This window comes from Phocoena sinus, chromosome 17 (genome assembly GCF_008692025.1).
Source record: "Phocoena sinus isolate mPhoSin1 chromosome 17, mPhoSin1.pri, whole genome shotgun sequence".
In the NCBI taxonomy this organism is placed as follows: Eukaryota; Metazoa; Chordata; class Mammalia; order Artiodactyla; family Phocoenidae; genus Phocoena; species Phocoena sinus.
Genome location: NC_045779.1, coordinates 43,311,735 through 43,331,706, shown reverse-complemented (window position 1 = coordinate 43,331,706; position 19,972 = coordinate 43,311,735). Strand labels below are relative to the sequence as shown.

General features: G+C 35.8%; 1 protein-coding gene across 10 annotated transcripts in view; it reads right to left on the bottom strand.

Annotated features, from left to right (window-relative positions):
* VPS13B (vacuolar protein sorting 13 homolog B) overlaps window positions 1-19,972 on the bottom strand; it is an 831,417-nt gene that overhangs the window by 235,929 nt on the left and 575,516 nt on the right. For all 10 annotated transcript variants that reach the window (XM_032610621.1, XM_032610615.1, XM_032610620.1 and 7 more), the window contains one exon: window positions 7,907-8,594. In XM_032610621.1, the coding sequence (XP_032466512.1) occupies window positions 7,907-8,594 (688 nt within the window). The remainder of the gene's footprint in view (window positions 1-7,906; window positions 8,595-19,972) is intronic.

The following is a 19,972-nucleotide window of genomic DNA, read 5'->3' as shown; positions in this document are numbered from 1 at the left end:
CTGTATTTTAGTTTAGTTGATGTTTGAAAAATTACAAAAAGATAAAAAGGTTGCAAGAGGGCAGAAGCAATTGTTTTCAAATTAGTTTGTTAGTCCCTAGCACCCATTAACGAGTAATAAGATGACTGTGTACTGAGGGAGCAGTGGGTGGGGGTAGCGAAATCCCTCAGAATGGTTCAACTCCTTCACAATTGACCAGATGGCACAGTCATTTCTTCAAAAACAAACAAAAAGCCCCAAACAAACAAGAAGAAAAATGACTTTTTGAGGCTGCCTTGGGCTGCATAGTCAAGATATGAGGCAATTTCAAATCTGGACTCCATTACCTTAAACAAAACAAATACCAATTTTTAAATATTTATAAACACAACTAATACGATTATGTTAAAACAACTACATACATCTTTATTTAAATGAGAATTGCCAATAATACAGCTGCTACATGTAAAGGTGCTGGCAGAAGATCTCATTTCTGTTAGAGGTTGCTCCAAGTTAGAAGGGCATGGAAAAAGGCCATTATTTTAATATTTTGAAAAGAAACCTGTTAACTCACAGATAAACTATCTACTTGGACTAGATGGAAAATCATTTATAGGTTATTAGTATTAAAAGTCATAAAAGAAATTGAAGTTGATAATTTATACTTCAAATAATTTGCCATTTTTTTAAATTATGGAGAGTAACATGAAACACTTTCAAGTATAGCTGGTATAATTTAAGATCACTAAATTATGCAGATTGGGGACTATACTTTATTAATGACACTTTCAAAATCATAAGCAATTCTCATCATTCTTATTTCACTTCAGGTTTCTAAAATAGATGTAGATATAGGTATACATAAAGATTCCATTTTATTCTGGGTAGCATACCAGGTAGAATTAGGTTTTTTAATATGTATGTGTATAAATGGTCTTATAAGATACACACATATGTCTATATAGTCACATGTGCTGAGAAGGCAGATTGACATGAGGAACAATGAGTTTCACAGCATTTCCTCTTCTAACGTGATTTTATAATATATGAAAGAATATCCCTAAGGAACACATTGAGAGAACACTATTACCACCCTTTGAGTATTTGGGTATGTTCTTTGCTTAATGGTGACATGGGCAGAATCAAGTTAATACTGACAACTCCCTGGGAGCAGTAATTATTCATTATAATATATTTAACTGATCTGTGCTTATAGATGTAAAGATATTAAAGTATCACTTTTGGAGGAAATCCTGTATTAAGTTTCTCAGAAAACCATGCCTCCACTAATGGACCAGAAAATATTTTTATTATCTTAAAATTGCAGGATTTCTGGTGCCAGCCAAAATTGAAATAAGCTCAGTACAGCCCATCTCCCATGCTGCTTAAATTAAAACTCAAGAAAAAAGACAAAACCCAAACACCTGACGACTCTCAAAAGTAAACAAGAGCAATGCAGACTGGGGAGGGGAGTTAAACTTGCAGATATGACCCAATAGTGGTGAATTTTCTATTTTGTTTTGTTTCAGCTTTCCTCTTTTTCCTTATAACTTTGACTTGAGAGTGAGTCCTAAATTGTGGTGCACAGTGATAGCAGGAACAGCCGAAAGTCCAACAGAAGCCCTGTCTGGAAGATAAGACCCCTGTTTTCAATATTGTTGGGGAAACCAGCTGCTTCTTAGTTTTCTTTTTTCTATCCTAGTTTTGCCCCAAGTGTGGGCTGTGTGTGTGTGTGTGTGTGTGTGTGTGTGTGTGTAAAGCTGTACAATGCAGTGGCTGTGCTGTGGTGGCAGTGACACAAGCATTTAAGATATTATGGAAGAATTACAACTGTGTTTCATGAGGTAAAGGTAAACATGCTTGAAATAAATGGAAATATAGAAGTTCTCAGAAGAGAAATAGAAACTACAAAAAAATAACCAAATGGAAATATTAAAACAGAAAAATCCAAGAGAAATTATCCAATATGAAGAACAGAGAGGAAAAAAGAAAGAACAGTGAATGGAGTCTCGGGGATCTGAAGAGCAATGTAAAAAAGCTTAACTTTGGAGTCCCAAAAGGAGAGTAGGAAGATTGGTACAGAAAAATATCTAAAGAAAGAATAGCCAAAAAGTTCCTAAATTTAGTTAAAAAAATATTTACAGAGTCAAGAAACTCGGAGAACCTCCAACAGGATAAATTTAAAGAAATCAAGCCAGACACATCATATAATAAATCTCAGGAAACGAAAGATAAAGAAAAAAATCTTGAAAGCAACTAGAGGAAAACAACACATTACGTATATGGAAACAAGGATTGGAATTACCATGAATTTCTCATCACAAACCACAGAGGATAGAAGAGAGTGGAACAATATCACTGAAGTGCTGAAAGAAATGTCAACCTAGAATTCTATATCCAGCAAAAATATCATTCAGGAATGAGAGACAGAGAAAATAATACTCCCAGATAATGGAAAACTAAGAGAATTTGTTGCTACAGGCCTGCTCTAAAAGAAATGCTAAAGAAGTTCTTAATGCTGAAGGAAAATATACCAGAGGAAAACCCAGAACTTTAGGAGTGAAGGAGGAGCTCTGGACATGGTAAATTCCTAGGAGAAATATAAAACATACTAGTTTTTTCCTCTTTAGTTCTTTAAAATATGTAAGATTATTGAAACAAAGGTCAAAATCTTATCTGGTAGGATTTTCAGTACGTGTAGATGTAATATATATTGGGGAAGGGTAAAGAGACCTTTATGATTGTAAGGCTTTTACATTTTCTTGGACTGTTAAAATATTACCACTAACTAGACTGACTGTGAAAGATTAAGCATATATATTGGAAACGTCAGAGCAACCACTAAAATACATTACAAAGACACACAGCCAAAAAGCAAATGGATAAACAGAATACTAAAAATTATTCTGAATTGCAGCTAGGGAAAAATCTATTACTACTAAAAAAATTAAAAATAAAATGAAGAGTAGTCCTATATCATTCCTCAAAATCCTAGCAGTTTTCCTTAAACCATCCCATACAAATGATACTAAGCTTTTCTAAATTGTTTCTCCGGAAGTAGAACTTACAGTTCTTACTTAACTCTTACTTAACTTCAAGCATTTCACAAGCTCTCCATGTCATGAAGATCCATATCCTGTTAAACGTTCATCATTAGCTATAATAAGTATAATTACTAAATGATGAGAGATGCCTGAAGGCTGAAACTGGGTCTTATTACTGGTTCCTCAGCATCTTGAATATGTCTGATAAATAGCCAGGGTTCAAATAGAAAAAATGAATGACTATTCCCAAAGATTGCCTGAGTGTAGAAATGAAGGCACACTAGGGATCATAAGTTCATACTAAAATAATGTCAAGTTGATTGTCTAAAAGAGGGGGGTGTGATTTTAAAAACCATGCTGATTAATTTAAAATAGTTACCTCGAGCTATAATACTATATTCCAACAATGCTCAAAGGATTTTTAGTATTTGCTTTCAGGGTCTTCACTGCAATCTCTTGAATATGTCAAATAAAAATCACATCTTCATAATTTAATGTGAAAAGTACTCCCATCTTTTTAGAATTACCCAGAGCCATGATTAAACAATGAATGAAGTCAGTGATCAAATGGCTCTTACCATTTTTATGATCCTAATGAATTAGAGAATCAAAACCTCTGAGATGACCAGGGCCTTAGAGGTCTCCTGTGTATGAATTATTTTGTAACATTCTTATTGGTTCCCTCATTAACTAATGAGTTAAGTAAAATCTTTGACATGTTCATTTTGTATTTATATAAGAATTATGATTTTTTTGAAAATTATCTTCTGAACATGATAAGTGTTTTGAAGGAGTGACACAAAATTCTTTGTTTACTTTTTGTTCCATATGATTTCCATACAAAGTAACATTAGCATATATAATAATAGTTTGACTTTTACATAAAACAGTAAACAGTTACACGCTGTTGTGCTAAAAGTTTTTTTACAATCAAATGTTTCTGTCCTCCTAAGAAAGAAAATCCATTATCTCCAAAACAACCTCTGGCCACATCTGAAATGCTGAAATTGGGTGATCACTGAACTGCACATATATGCTAAAACTGCTACTGGTTGGCTGCCACTTGAGTTACCTTACAAAAAAGGATTAATTTTAGAATCAAGAGAGAAAGTATGAACACTACAGAAAGACATAACATGTTTCTTCTTTCATATTTAACTTGTGATGCCTTTAACCTTTCCTTGACCTTTCTTAGAAAGTTAGCTGCCTGGTGATACCCCTTTTTGTCCCTCCAATTAATACATTGCCAATAGCCCCTTCACTTCAGAATCCAGAAATGCAACTGGCCACTTCCACTTTATTCCTTCTCTTCCCCATGAATGTTAGTGTTACGGTTATTCATATTTTTCTCTTTTTTCTTACCCACATGGTTACTATTTCAAAGCTTCAAAAGAATCCTGGACATGGAACACTGCTTTCTTCAGGATTAAAAGTGCTACATGAAGCGTTTCTGGATGACTAAATTGGTAATGGAACTTTGATAGTTCATTCAAGTGGACCAATTTAAAATAGAAATTCCTCAAATCAGTTTTTGAAAAATAACTTCATGAATATTTAATAAAATTTATGTATTTAAGTACTGAATAAACTAATTAGTGTTCCACTAGAATATCAAAAGAAAACTTACATCTTTAAAACAAGTCAAAATAAATTGTAATCTGATAGGGTAGTGGCTTACAGATGTCAACTTCCTGAGGCCAAAGCTAGTTTAAATATTTTTAGAAAGGTAAGTATGGGGAGACGAATTCCAAATTACAGAATGATAAAACTTTAGATCTGGAATGAGCCTTGTTGGTATCTTTTATAATCATCACATTTTACACATAAGGAAACAGAAACCCAAAGAAGTGAACTGCCGGGCTAAGATCACTTGCTAATTAACAGGAACAATTAAATCCCAGGCTTTCTGCTTCCTAATTTAGTAATCTTTCTACTATATATTGATATTAATAACTAAAGCAGTAGCAGCAAACATTTATGAGGGCCTACTACTTGCTAGACTCAATGCTAAGTACTTTCATTAATTATCTCTTTTCGATTTCATAATCGCCCTATGACATAGATAGGTAGGTACACGTCTCCTAAGTGACAGAGTTAGAATTTCAACTCAGGTTTGTCATTTACCAAGAGAGGCTGTACTGTGTAGTCACATCATGGACACATATATGCAAAGTCACCAGTTAAAACAAATAAAGGGAACCGTTTGCATGGTCTGGAGAGGGACAATGGAGGTTGACTGACAACTGCAATTCACATCTTTCTGTCCACTTCATGGAGCCATACAGGTTGAGAGACTCAGAAGGCCAAAAAATCTTGGTTTTGTATTTTAGCTCTGTTTATTGCTAAGTCTGTAATCTTGGACAAGTTACTTCTCCAAACTTTAGTTTCTTTTTATGTAAGATGGGAACATATTTCCCACAGAGTTGTTATGAGGATTAAGTGAGATAATGCATTTAAAGCAGTTAGTACAATGCCTGGCACAGACTGAATACTCAATAATTGCTAGTTGTACTTTTTGTTTTTTAGCCATTGTATTTTACCTACTTGTTTTCAGACAAATTTCTCCAAATCACTAAATTCATTTTTAAGAAACATGCTAACTTATACTGATGACTCTATTAGCATAGTGTAAATGTCCAAGAAGGTGCTTTTTGTGTAAGGAAAGGCATCCACAAGAATATTATGCAAAGGATGCTCCTTAAGAGATATGTAAGACTTTTTCCTCCCACAGGTAAATCCCCTATACTCAATCTGGCCCATAACCTTCATCCTAAACTTCATCTACTGAAATTGGGTTCCACATTGGTCTATGCACAAGGATTTTTTTTAAACAAAAAATACTTTATTATTTCAACCTAGGAACCAGTTACAATTCAAATGTACACCTTTGCTATGAGCCCTGATAACTTTGTTGAACTTAGTATCTTTTAGTAGAAGCTGCTAAAGCCACCCACCCATAAAGCAACTGCAGCTGAAAGCACTTAAGGAGGGGCTTGGAATTAACTTTTATTCTCCCAGTCCTACACCTACTTTCTGCCAATGCTAAGCAGACACCCAAACAGGTATCAGGTCTACAGGCATGAGTCCCTGAATCATATAACATCAACTACTTCAGCACTTCTCCCATCTCCAGTGACCTGAAGTACCCATTATATTACAGGCACTCAGTAAATGAGAACATGTTTGAAGAAGGGAGGCAGTGGTGGCTGGTAAATGTTGAACATCTGGCTCTCAGAGCAGGACAGCTGATTGACAGCATTTGCCAGTATCTGTGGTGTAAATATTCTCACTATGGCGATTTAAACTACCAGTGGCTTAACAACGGTCTTTCAAAGTTCCTAAAAATTTAACAATCAGCTCTTTTGAGCCAGTATGAGCCAGCACCAGCACATCAATGGAGAGGGGGCCAGCAGGCAGCCTAGGAGGTAACGCTATGATTTTCCTCCTTAGCAACTGGCCAGTTACCACCTTCTAAAGTAGAGGACTTGAACTATACCTCTGCAAGAGCCAAGGGCTCCTTTGAACCTACGTCCTTGGGCTGAATCCTGACCCTCACACCTGCTATCTACTCTCCAGGAGCCTGCTTTGTAAAATGATTCTCCTTAATGCCAAGAATGAACCAGCCTGACTTCCAGATTGGACAAATTCTCCAGATACCTCACTGCTGGCGTCCATCTGCTACACGGGACCACCTGAGAACAATAAAATGCCTGAATTATACCCGAGCTTGCTAGGGCCCTCTTCCAATACTGGATCTTAAGACGATCCAGCTACCCTCTCTGGTAGTCTTTCCCGCCAAATCTCTAATTCTACATTAACTCAGGGAAAAGGTCTCTGTATCTTCTTTGGCCCTGTTTTCATTAGCTCTTGTTACTTAACAGCCCATACGTCTTAAATCTGAACCCCTGATCACTTTCCTAGTCTCAACAGGCAACAAGCTTCAGAAGTTCAATATAATTATTATAATATATGACACTCTCAGGTTATAAGGAAGGTTTGGATGGGGCAAGAAGAGCCAGCTGGCCAACACCACTAATAAATGCGCTTGTTGTAGATGTATAAAATCTTTTTTTTTTAAAAGGAAGTAGCATTTTAAAAATTTTTATTTATTTATTTATGGCTGCCTTGGGTCTTTGTTGCTGTGTGCGGGCTTTCATTGCAGCGGCTTCTCTTGTCACAGACCACAGGCCCTAGGCGCGTGGGCTTCAGTAGTTGTGGCTCACGGGCTCTAGAGCGCAGGCTCAGTAGTTGTGGCGCACAGGCTTAGGTGCTCTGCGGCATGTGGGATCTTCCCGGACCAGGGCTCGAACCCATGTCCCCTGCATTGGCAGGCGGATTCTTAACAACTGCGCCACCAGGGAAGCCCAGATGTATAAAATCTTTAGGTCATCTTACTTTACTAATAAACCTTCTCAAATACACTTAATATTATGCTGTTACAGCAAGATGATTAGGACAAAAGAATACCGAAACAATAAACTTCATTTCCTAAGGTTTTTCTTTTTCTACCTGAACAGCTGCATTGACATGGAAAGCATACCTATGGGCTATTAATATGAAAAAAACACTTTGCTTCCTAATCACTGGAAATTGTTAAGCATTTCAATAGCCCAGAAAGAGCCCCTGTTTCATTCAGTTCCTGAAAAAAAATTCAGAGGCACAGTAAGAACACTAAGGCTAAAAACCCTGTTACATTTCAAACATTTACTTAAACATGATTCAGCTGTGGGACATGAACTTTACATATTTACATATTCTGTAGAGAAAAGAAGTCTTGTCTGGTCTGCCAGCTGTTTTCTGCTTGATCAATATTCAAAGTTTGGGACTAAAACTTAGTATGTAGTAGTAGTGATTAGCACCCCAGTAAATTTGAAGGCTCTTACCTGTACATTTGTAATCAGAGGCCACCCCTTTAAGCACAGCATCGAAAATGGATATTTCCACTCGCTGCTTTCTGTGGTGACAACTCAGAAGCAAAGAAGGCTGGGACACAATAAAGTACAAAAAAGGTTCTAGCTGCAGGTCACCGGTTCCTCTTCGTCCAGGTTGCCGAACGATAGTTATGCCAAGCGCTTGTCTAGCAGATGACCTTGTGGATGCATGCAGACTTTCCAGAGAGATGACCCCTATTTTTTTCCCTGAAGGAAAAGATATGTTGCTGCTTAAGAGATCTTCTGCTGTAACCATGGAAATACATGCCTGGCTGGGCTTAGCGACGTCTGAATCAACTTCCGGGAGATTTAATGAACTCTTGCCTGTTTTTTCATTATCCTTTTGTTCTTGTGATTTTGACTTGGGCAAGGCCATACAGGAATAGGTCATTAGTGAGATTCTACTTGCAGTAATGAATATGTCAAAAGGAATAAAATTTAGATTTTTTACAATTGATGATTGGCGTGAGGGACGGGCAATGCGATGCTGACTGGTACCACTGTGCTGCTCTATTTGTACGATTCTGATTTTAACACTGTCACTGCCAATTCCACTATCCTGAGCACCACTGTACCGAGATGAGGTATCAGCCATGGTTCCATCATATGTATCCATTTTTTTCTGTTCTTGCTTAGAGATCTGTAAGGAAAAATAATAAAATATTTTAAGCTAGTTATATTCCAAGTGTTACTATATGAAGCATGTTAAAAATGGGTCTAAAAAAAATGGGTCTAGTATAACTGACAGTAATCATAAAAAGAAACTAGGTGCTCTTTCAAAAAAATTATTCACGTTAAAATGCCAAGACAATACTTAGGATAAACATCAAATGTGCATTTCTATCATTAAAATATATTTTTCAGAGGAATTCCCTGGCGGTCCAGTGGTTAGGGCTCTGCGCTTTCACTGCAGAGGGCGCGGATTCAATCCCTGGTCGGGGAACTAAGATCCCCACAAGCCAAAAGAAAAAATAAATAAATAAATAAAATGTACCTTTTCGTGTCAGACTTTACTTTCTTTGCCTTTTAAAGAGTTACAGTAGTTAGTATTCTTTACCGTGATCTTCCAAGTAGTATAATAAACTGTTTCCAAATCATGATTACTATTGGTTGAAATTATATTTTACGCAGGAGTAGTTTATATTGTTTACCCTGTCATTATAAAACTGATTTATAGGATTTTGGATAGTAAAAGAGGGAAAAGTCAGTAGTCCTAAATTATGAAGGACAAAGAAAACTAAATGTGTGCCATTCAAAACGATGTTTATTTTCCTTTACTACAATAGGACTTGAAACAAGGGTAAGTGTAAGTGATCAAGCAAAATGTAAGTAATTAAAACCCTTGAAGGTGGATTTTCCCTTTGTGCACTGGATGTATCCATGATTTCTCAAAAATTTCCACCAATTGCCTACATAGAGAACAAAGAACAACTTGGTGGTAGCAGCAGTTATGACTACTTTGGCAGCACAACAGCAAGACCTCCAGTCTGATTCTTTGGTTCCCTTTTTTAGTCTCCCAACCATTAGTTTGTGATACACTATTTGAGACCTAGATATTTCACTTGCTTTTTCACTGAAGTCATTCAGATTCATTAAAGAAATCATGGAACGTCTGAGAGAAAAACAAAATCCTCCCGACCCCCATTTTATTACCAAACATAGCCAATGGCAATCTTTCAGTGTATTTCCTTTCATCTTTTTTCCTACCTGTCCATAGGTTCCCTCCCACCCCCACCCCTTTATGGTTATAATAATACTGTAGAGACAAATTTGAAACCCTTTTTTTTTTCTCTGCGTTGGGTCTTCGTTGCTGCATGCGGGCTTTCTCTAGTTGGGGCGAGCAGGGGCTACCCTTCGTTGCGGTGCATGGATTTCTCATTGTGGTGGCTTCTCTTGTTGCAGAACACGGGCTCCAAGCACGCGGGCTCAGTAGTTGTGGCTCACGGGCTCTAGAGCGCAGGCTCAGTAGTTGTGGTGCACGGGCTTAGCTGCTCCGCGGCATGTGGGATCTTCCTGGGCCAGGGATCAAACCTGTGTCCCCTGCATTTGCAGGCGGATTCTTAACCACCGGGCCACAAGGGAAGTCCCTGCAACCCAATTTTTTTTACATGCTAATATACTGTTCATAAATGCCATTTTAAAAAGCTGCATAATATTTCATTTAGCGTTAGGAATAATTTGTTCAACTATTCCCATATAATTGGAGTTTCAGGTATTCAACTTTTGCCAACAAACATCTATGACAAACATCTAATAAGATTTTCTTAAGAGGATTCTAGAAGTGGGATTACTAGGTAAATGGTATGAAGAAGTTTAAGGTTGTCAAATATTGCCAGCACCTTTCCATAAAGGGTGCACTAAACTATATTACGATCAGCAGTGGAAAAATATTCCCAAAGTACTGGGTATTGCTTCTCATTTTTTAGGCTGTTCCTTAATTTGGTAAATACAGTATCATTCTTCCACATGCTACAAATTATAAGTTGCTTGTGAAAATGTTAAAGGACAGTTAAATAATTCAAGACAATGATGTTATAGTCATTAAAATTTTTCAAATAATAGTTTTTGTTAATTTATTCTAAAGTTGTTGAGGAAGGCACATTGTTGTTAGAAAAACCCAGCCTCAGGTATTTGAAACAAAAACAGCTAATCCCTGTTCTCTGAAGACACCACGTTCTTTTAAACCATTCTACGTATACCATGCTGTTTCCCTTCCTGGAGCCCCCTTCTGAGCTCGATGTAGCTGGCAAACATTTAGCTACCCATGAAGACTCAGAACAATGACACCTGTCTGAGAGTTTTGCTTTCAACTCTTTTCCTGCTTGGTGATCCTAATAGTTAACTCAGACTTCTAGTTTAGAATTTATTATTTTCTACTAAAATGTTCTGTGGTGGCAGTATCAGATAGTATTAAAACAATCTAAAGGCTTTAGAGTCAGAGAGAAGTAGGGTCGAGTGTGACACCTGCTAATTGTACATTACTGGACAAATTACAATCCACTCTAAGACTACATAATCTCATCTGTAAAATGGGGATAATAAATCCGACCTCAAGGGGTTAGTATGAGGATTCAATGAGCTAATGTACCTAAAGAGGTCAGCACACTGCCTGGCATATAGTAAATGCCTGATAATGGGCAGCTGTTGTGTGTTTGTCTCTTCTACCAGGTGAAGGACTGTTGGAGGGATTGGGCCATATCATTTTGCTTCTGTCTATCACCAAGGAATAGTGCAGTGCCTAGCACACTGAAGAGAGGATCCATAAATGTTTGATGAGATGTTAGTTTCTGATACAATATTAAATGAAAAAATTGCTCTGCAGACTAGAAATACATAATTGTTAATATGTAAACATATGTGTATACTGTACTCTTTAAGGTCTGTCTAGACATATTCATGAGCTCTTTCCTTATCTGCATCCTCCACGTTTTGCACTGATCACACTTGAAGAAATCCTCTGTCTCTGCTAGATGCTCATCCTCACACTGGGGACATTAATACTCGACCCACAAAGTTGTTGCGTCATTAAATGTGTTAATGTATTGACCACACGTAGTAGGCACTCAATAAAGGGTAAGTTAAAAAAAGAAGTCAACTTCTTTGTGAAGACTTTCTCAACCTTTCCAGACGGTGTTAGTCTTTTCAGCTTCTATGCTTTTGTAACAAACTAATAGTTATTATAGCACTTTTCAAACACTGGTCTGTCTCAGATACTGTGAGCAATTGAAGATAAAAAATAACACTGAGTATGTTTATTATTTGCCAAACATTGTTAGCACGTTACATACATTTTCTTTACTAAGTGTTACAACCCTTTAAAGGGGATACTGTTATCCCCATTTTACACCTGAGGAAACTGAGGCTTAAAGAGATTAATCCCAAGGTCAGACTACGGGTAGGAGAGAATGCCATCAGTACTCGTAGCACACACCACATTGCCTGTCACATAGTAAAGCTCAATAACTGTGTGCTGGCCAAGCAAATGAATGTATTTAATTTTAAAATTCAGTAAAATAAAAATAAGGCAATTATCAAAAGGACAATTTAATTGGAAAGGTATTAGTTACCTATTATAAAAATTTCAAATATACCTCCAAATCCACTACCAGTTAGGAATTCTCAAATAATATGTGAAAAGATAATAAAATCAAGTACATAAGTAATCTAGGATTTACTGCCCAATTTTGTACACCAAATATCTGTGTACAGCATAACTAAAAAAATCCTTTATGTTGAGTTGCACAAGAAACTCAAATCAGGAACTCAACTATCTTTATTCTCTCAATCAGGAAAGGCAACCGCAGTTAACTATATGAGACTATACCTTCTATGCACAGAGCATTACACTGTCTTTTTCTGACTTACAAATTTGTATTTAAAAATCTAGCCTCTCCTTCTTTAAAGTGTTCCCCATCAGTGTTAATACGACAAAAACAAACCACCTGTAGGTAAAGATAAAGAAATGCAGTGTCCAGCCCTATTACCTGTTGAGACTGTCACATTAGACTCTAGTGAATGTCAAGGAGCACGATCTTGCGATATAAATAACCAGCAGGGGCAGGACGGCAGCTATCAGCTTGGGTCACATGGGTTACTGAACAGAAGTCAGATGGTAACTAGTTCTACTCACTACTGAGCAGAATGGAATTTGAACCAATGACCCAGAGATGAAAGACTCTCTTATTGGGGGGTGGGGGTGGGGGAGTACAACTTTCCCAGTATTAGGACGACTAAATTCTTAAAAATCGGCTAAAAGTCAAGACTTCCTCCAGTTTTCTAAGTTTCTGCACTATTTGTAGAACTGAAATAAATAATCTGGTGATTTTGAGACATATTTAAAAATCCATTGGCTTGTCACCAGTCCACTGCAGATTTATCTATTATATTGAAGAGTATCTGGCCTATCAAGAAGGTTTTATAACTAATTATGTGTGCTAAGCCCTAAACTTGGGCATCAATTTACTATTCCTTTGTGGAAAAAGAAAAGTTCACAGTGTAGTAACTCTGAAAATAACTTTTCCTTTATTATTGTCCAAGGGGACTAATAATTTAAGTTGTCAAAAATAGCAATATCTGCTTGCTGTTAGTGAATACAGCAGAAACATGTATCTCTGAGCAGTGCTATTACATCAGCTCTCCCACTCTTTACCTAACTCATTTAAAATGAACAATAAAAGTTTTCTTTAATTAGCTACTGGTGTGCATTAACATGATCATGATTAAACCATAAAAACCAACTGTACATTACTCTGGTCCCCTCTTCCATATGTTTTGAATTATTCTGTTTGAAAATGTACTTTGCGTCCCTTTTAAAAGTTCGACCTTCTGCTTTCAGAGAATTAAATGCATATTACTGCAGCGAAGAAGATAATGTTTCAGACCTCCAGGCATATATTAAACACACTGGCAGCACTTGAGACAAAATGCTTTACTTATTAGATACTTCCTATTCTAAACAGTGTCATCAAAGGCTAAAAACAAAATCCATATAAAAGCTGCACAATGCTTCCACACAGAACCTGTGCCAAAATCCCTGTACTTTCCAACTAATGAGGAAAGGATGTGTACTCTTAACATATGAATGTAAGATTTTCCAAGCATTCACTTTAGGAAACTGGGCTATTGATTCCATATGGGTTATGTTAAATGAAACTGTATTGGTAAAATAACCTTTAAGATATCTGGCATGATAACTATAATTAAACAATATTCAAAAGACTAAAACAAAAGGGAATTTGGTTCCACAATGGCTAATTAAAATAAAATGAAAAAACACAGCATGCCATCTATCAAGATAAATTGTTATTGTTTAAGAACTATTTAAATACTGTTAAAATATACTTTCAGATAAAATCTGAAAAAGCTGGAAAAATATTTGTGGCTTAAAAATGGATAGTTTGGTGAAGAAAAAAATATAGGACTCTGAAATTTTATGCAGAGATAACAGCTTTAAAGCCTTGAGCACAACCAGATGGTACTTAAATCACAGGAATTCTACAGTTTCACTATCAATGGGTTTCAATATGAGAAGGTTTTCAATGGCTAGGAAAACATGTCAAGTTGATAGTTTACTTCTTAGATCGTTTCAGCGCATTTCCCCATCCTTTCACAGCTATATGTGGTACAGATAGCCACCATGGAAAGGGTGCTGAAAGCTGGACTAGTAGCTAGGGAAGCTAATTCCTCCTTTTAATGTACTGAGATAGGTAAGTTTACTAGCTCACCTTGGAGTCTGGTAAGAGCCACAGTATCTCAGGAGTAGTGGCTAAAATCACACTTTATGTGACAATACCAAAGAATGCATTAAAATAATTTCAAATGACATTAATTAGATGCTCTGCAGTAGAACTCTGGAGTGGAGAAAGATAAGCTTGATTGATTGAAACTTCTTGTTTGGTCATATCAACATTTTTACGAGCACATTCAAAAGTTAGCCATATTAATAAATATGCTGCAAGTAAATAGATATTAAAAAATTTAAAGTATGTGCAAACCAACCCCGAGAATTAACAAAGACTAAAACATAATTTTTGCTTTGATGGCTGACAAAAATGGCAATTCAGCACCTATTCCAATATTTTAATTCACATTATTCCTTTTAATCTGTATTTTTAAGGAATCTTTATACACCAGACATAAACATATCCACATATTTTCCCACTTCTCATCAAAATTATGGTTACATAACAGCAGCAGTTATACTTTAACCTTGATCAAAATATCTTTTGCCAGTCATGAGCTCACTTTTCACATCTTACAAATTATGATAAAGTCAAGTGTGAAACCACAAAATCAAAGTGACAATCACATTTGTATATCACTGTGACATTAATTCTAATTTTGCTGCTCTTGCTAAAATGTAGTCGTATATTCAAAACAGTAAACATGCTATCTTACAAAATCAAATATAAAAAAAAGTTGGTTACAGTGTTTTAATGGTTTTACATACTGGAATTACAAGGGAGAATTTTTAAAAACTTAAAAAAATTATGTGCCTCATTGCCTAAATATTTTCAAATATACTCTTCTAGCTGTATCTTTAAAAAGTTTGGTTTGGGGGACAGGGTACGGTGGTGCTCCTGGGAAAGGTTGTTGTATGCCTTTAACACAGAGATAGTCTACACTGGAAGCTTTAGATAAATAGCAAATTGTTGTACCAATCAGAGATACTTCATTTCACCTTGCTTAATTTAGTCAAGTGAACAATAAAAGTGTATTTTTAAGTCTCAAATTTTCAGTGATGTCAGCATTACACTTCATGAACTTTTATCATTTTATAGACAAACTACTACTGCAACTCAGTGATGTGCTAGGTAAAATTTATCTAAGCACATTAAATTTAAAAAAATTATAAAGAATAAATTGACTTTGATACGAAATGCCTCCTTCAGTGTTACCAATCCATGTTATTTTTTACTTAAAAAACAAACTTGAACAAGCACTGTACGTACTTGGGTACTACAGAGTGCTAGAAAACAAGGGCTTTTTATATTTTATTTCTCTGAGTCAAATGTTATACAAGAGCCCACATGATATAATTGTTCCCAGTTGGATGGCAGAAAGTTTTCACAATACTGCAGTAATTATGCAAAAGAGCAGAACTAATGATACCCATCACTGCTTAACAGATAGAATGGTAAAGAGTACTATAGTTTCAAGTTTTCCCTTTCATGAAGTTACTTTTCCGGCTCTTTGAAGTTACAGTATGAGGCCAGTACTGCCTGTTAAGTATCAGTTGAAATATTCACATTTCAAGACCAGTGCTAACTGCAATAAAAGAAGCATGGAGATAGTTCAGGCAAGGTTGTGTTTTACTGTAGTTGTATTCGGTCTATTGTCTTAATTTAAGTTGTAAATTATGAAAAGGGACCAATTCTAGTGCTAAACTGACTGTAATACCTAGATCTTTATCAATGTCTGTTTCAATATGATAAACCAAACAACCAAAAAAAAAAAATAAGTATACACACCAACCTATCCATACAAATTCAAATCCTACTTATTGAGATTTTATCAGCAGAGCTGACACTGAAGACTTTTGTACCTGTCTGTCCTTTCAAACATATATGATTTCACAGCATAAGCTTATTTTCAGGGGCTTTTAAATTCATGAAAAAAAAAATTAGTTCCAGGCAAGACTTCACATACAAAGTCTTAACTCAGAAACAGTTCTGATTCTCTCTCTCTCTTTCTCTACATCTCTCACATATATAATTGGAATAGGTTGGCCATTTTTGTTCAAGGAGACTAGGTCTAACTGATTTATACTAACTCCGTAGTTTAAGTCTGACTTGTTTGCTTTTTATAATGAATTCAGTTTTTAAAAAATAAATACTGACACATTCTGGGAGCTCGGATCTTAATCAAAGTAGATGCCTGTACATCTTAGAAACAACAACCTGCTTTGAAATGGCCATGATGTTAATTCTTAAAAAGTGGCTCCTATGTGTACAAGGTAACAACTCTTCATACTGATGAAATCCAACGTTCATTCCACTGATGTCAATGTGGAAACCATTTTGTCCCATGGCTGCTTAAAGATTTTCAATAGGATTAAATCAGCTGCAAGTCCTCATTATATCAGGGTTTACAATTGTGTCTGAGTTGGAGTCTGTTTCTCATAGAATTTTACTTACAGACTGACTTAGATTGGCTCCTTAGAGCTAGCCTGATTTTACTAGAAACAACTGTATCACATCAGCCACTCTCATAAACTTGCAGTAAGATTGAATCAGCCCTGACCCTGAAGCAGATGAAAGTTTACCCAGCCTATGCATTCTCTGTAAGAGTCACAGAAAAGTTTGCATTTAGTTTCTGCAGCACTGCAGAAGTAGAATATGCTTATTAACTATTCCAGTTGGCCTTTGCCTTGCAATTATGAACCTGATTTTTCTGATAAGAAAACTAGAGTTGAACTTCGAGAAATTTCTATCAATAAAAAAACCGTACGAATCCTTGATTATTTTATCCCTCAAATCACATACGCTTTTTTAAAGAAACTATGCAGAGTTTATGGAAATGAAGCAAAAGCATGTGTTAAAAAATTCCCCCTAATATTCAATACAAGTTGAAAAATAATGAAAATGGTTTAAGTATATCCATAATTAACTTTAACCAGTAGCTGATTTTCATTGTCAAACAGAATATAGTTAACAAAAATATTAAGATGATTTTCATTGTTATATATTCTATTTACTAAATCTAAACAAACCCGGTTCAGTTAACTGTAGATTTTCTTCAAAGTGAACCTGAATATCAGTATTCTCTACACTGTATCTGATTTTATTGAAGTACATCAAGACATTATAGAATACAGGGTCATTTACAAACTTTTATTGGCTCCCCTTTAACTTCATGATGGCAGATTAAATCCAAATTGAACTAAAGCTATATATTGATTCTGTGTGTCATATGTTATCAATACCTTAATGATGCAACAGACTTGAAATGCAAAATAGTCAAGATGTTGAGAGAAACATTTGCTTATGCCCTGCAGCCATTTCTTCTTTTCTATTAGAACAACTTTGTTCTTCTCTGCTACTCCATAAAAATCATCACTAGGTCAAAATGGCCTTCCACACAAACTGCTTTGATCATATTAACCTCTCCCTTCAATCCTTAGAGATTTGAAGTATTCTCTAAATCAGGTTAAGTATTCCTAACTTTAGCTCTGGTCAGCTAGCCCTACAACATTCGTAAATTTTCATATGCTGATATATCCCAAGTAATTCTTGCAGTTCTAAGAAAGAAACTTTCTGTACATTAATGAAGGTAATCCAACCTATACCTTAAGGATATTCCCAGTCATGTGGGACTGCTTGAATAAAAGTTTAAAAGTTAGAAGGAAAATGTACATTACTACCTCCCAAATATCAAGCATCATTTCTACAAACATTAAAGTAGTAACAAAGTCTAGGAAGAACTTACATCTCTCTAAACCAGTTAAGGAATAAAGTTTCTATTTTTTTAAAAAAAATAATATAGTTAACACTTGAACAAGTTTAAACTGCGCGGATCCTCCTATATGCAAATATTTTTCAGTAGTAAATACTACAGTACTATGTAGTCTGTAGTTTGTTGAACCCACAGATGCAAAGGAACCTCGAATACAGAGGGCCGACTGTAAGTTATACACAGATTAACCCCTGCATTGTTCAAGGGTCAACAGTATTTTTAAGGTAACATTATTCAGTCAAGTATGGTTAATGTTTAGACTTTAGCTATAATAATTTCATTGGGATAAAATATTTCTTGAGTTTCTTCAACATGAGCCAACGTCAAAATTACTGAGCAAGATGTGGAATAATAATTTTATTTCACATCATTCATTCACTTAACAAATTCTTATTGAACAACTACTATGCTCTAGGCACTGGCTGGGGATATAGCAGAAACAAAGTCCTTACCTTCATGGAGTTTACATTCTAGTGGGGAAGTCAGGTAATAAAATTTTATATGATAACACGCACACACACTCACAACCCGTATTTGCTGACGAACTGGATGTTGGGTATTATAAGAGTCTAAAATGATTTGAGTTTTTTGCCTGGATCAACTACAAGAATTCAGAAAGATGATTTTCCAGGCTCTGCAGGCAGCTTCCCAATCAGTCTCTGTGTTATGATTGAACAATGATTTAACAATCTGCCTTTCCAACCTTAGCCTGTTTTCCCAAGAATCATAAATGACCACAGTGATTGTCACATAGGGAGATGATGACACACAACCATACCCCATTTTAAAAGACTCTCTGGTTCAATTACGATGTCTTCCTAGTTCCTCCAGCAAGCCAAATCCCTAATCAGCTAAGAGCCATTCAAGGAAGGGCTATCATTAGAGATGGTTTTTTGGAGTTGGGCTTAGGTCTCATTCTAGACAAATACTAGGAGAAAAGGGAAATGTGGCCAATGCATGGAGTCATATCACATCCTCAGAAAATCAAATGAATGAGACATAGAATATTTCTTGGGAGGATTTTGGCCCTGGAACAGCTGGGATTGAAAGTATATTGTGAGTTGAGTTGCAGAAGGGGAAAAGGAGAGAGGACTGGGCTCTTACAAGACCCCTATATTTGTAGTTGCTACTGAGCATTTCTACTCAGATATCCCATTATTAATATCACACACCTGAAAGATCACCATAACATTTAAAAACACCTTTTCCCCAAAAATATCACCTCTATACCTTAACTTTTTATTTATTTGTTCCTTCTCAAGAGGCTCAAATATTGAGTACTCCTTCCTGGCCCCACCAAATACTGCTGGTCATTCCTTCATTTCATTAATTACCCTTGCTGTGTCCTTTGTATTTTCTGTTTTCACTGACCCTTCCCATTCTACACTGGCTAATTACTAGAGTTCCTTAATTAGTTTCTTGCACTGGTCTCTCGCTTTCCTAAAGTATTCCACATAGCCCTGACAGATAACAAAACACTTTCAATATATGCTTAAGAACATTTGTCCCACTAGAATATAAGGTCCATGAAAACAGAGACTTTTTGTGTGTTTATTTTACTACTTTATCACCAGTGCTTGATACATGGTAAGCACTCAATAAATGTCCATCAACAGAGGAATAAAGATGTCTCACACACACACACACACACACACACATATATATAATGGAATATTACTCAGCCATAAAAAAGAACAAAATAATGCCATTTGAAGCAACATGGATAGACCTAGAGACTGTCATACTGAATGAAGTCAGACACAGAAAGACAAATATCATATGATATTGCTTATATGTGGAATCTAAAAAAAAAAGGGTACAAATGAACTTATTTACAAAACAGAAGTAGAGTCAAGGATGTAGAAAACAAACTTATAGTAACCAGGGGATAAGGGGGGAGAAGAATAAATTGGGAGATTGAGACTGACATATACACACTACTATATGTAAAATAGATAACTAATAAGAACCTGCATAGGGAACTCTACTCAATACTCTGAATGGTCTATATGGGAAAAGAGTCTAAAAAAAAACAGAGTGGCTATATGTATATGTATAACTGAT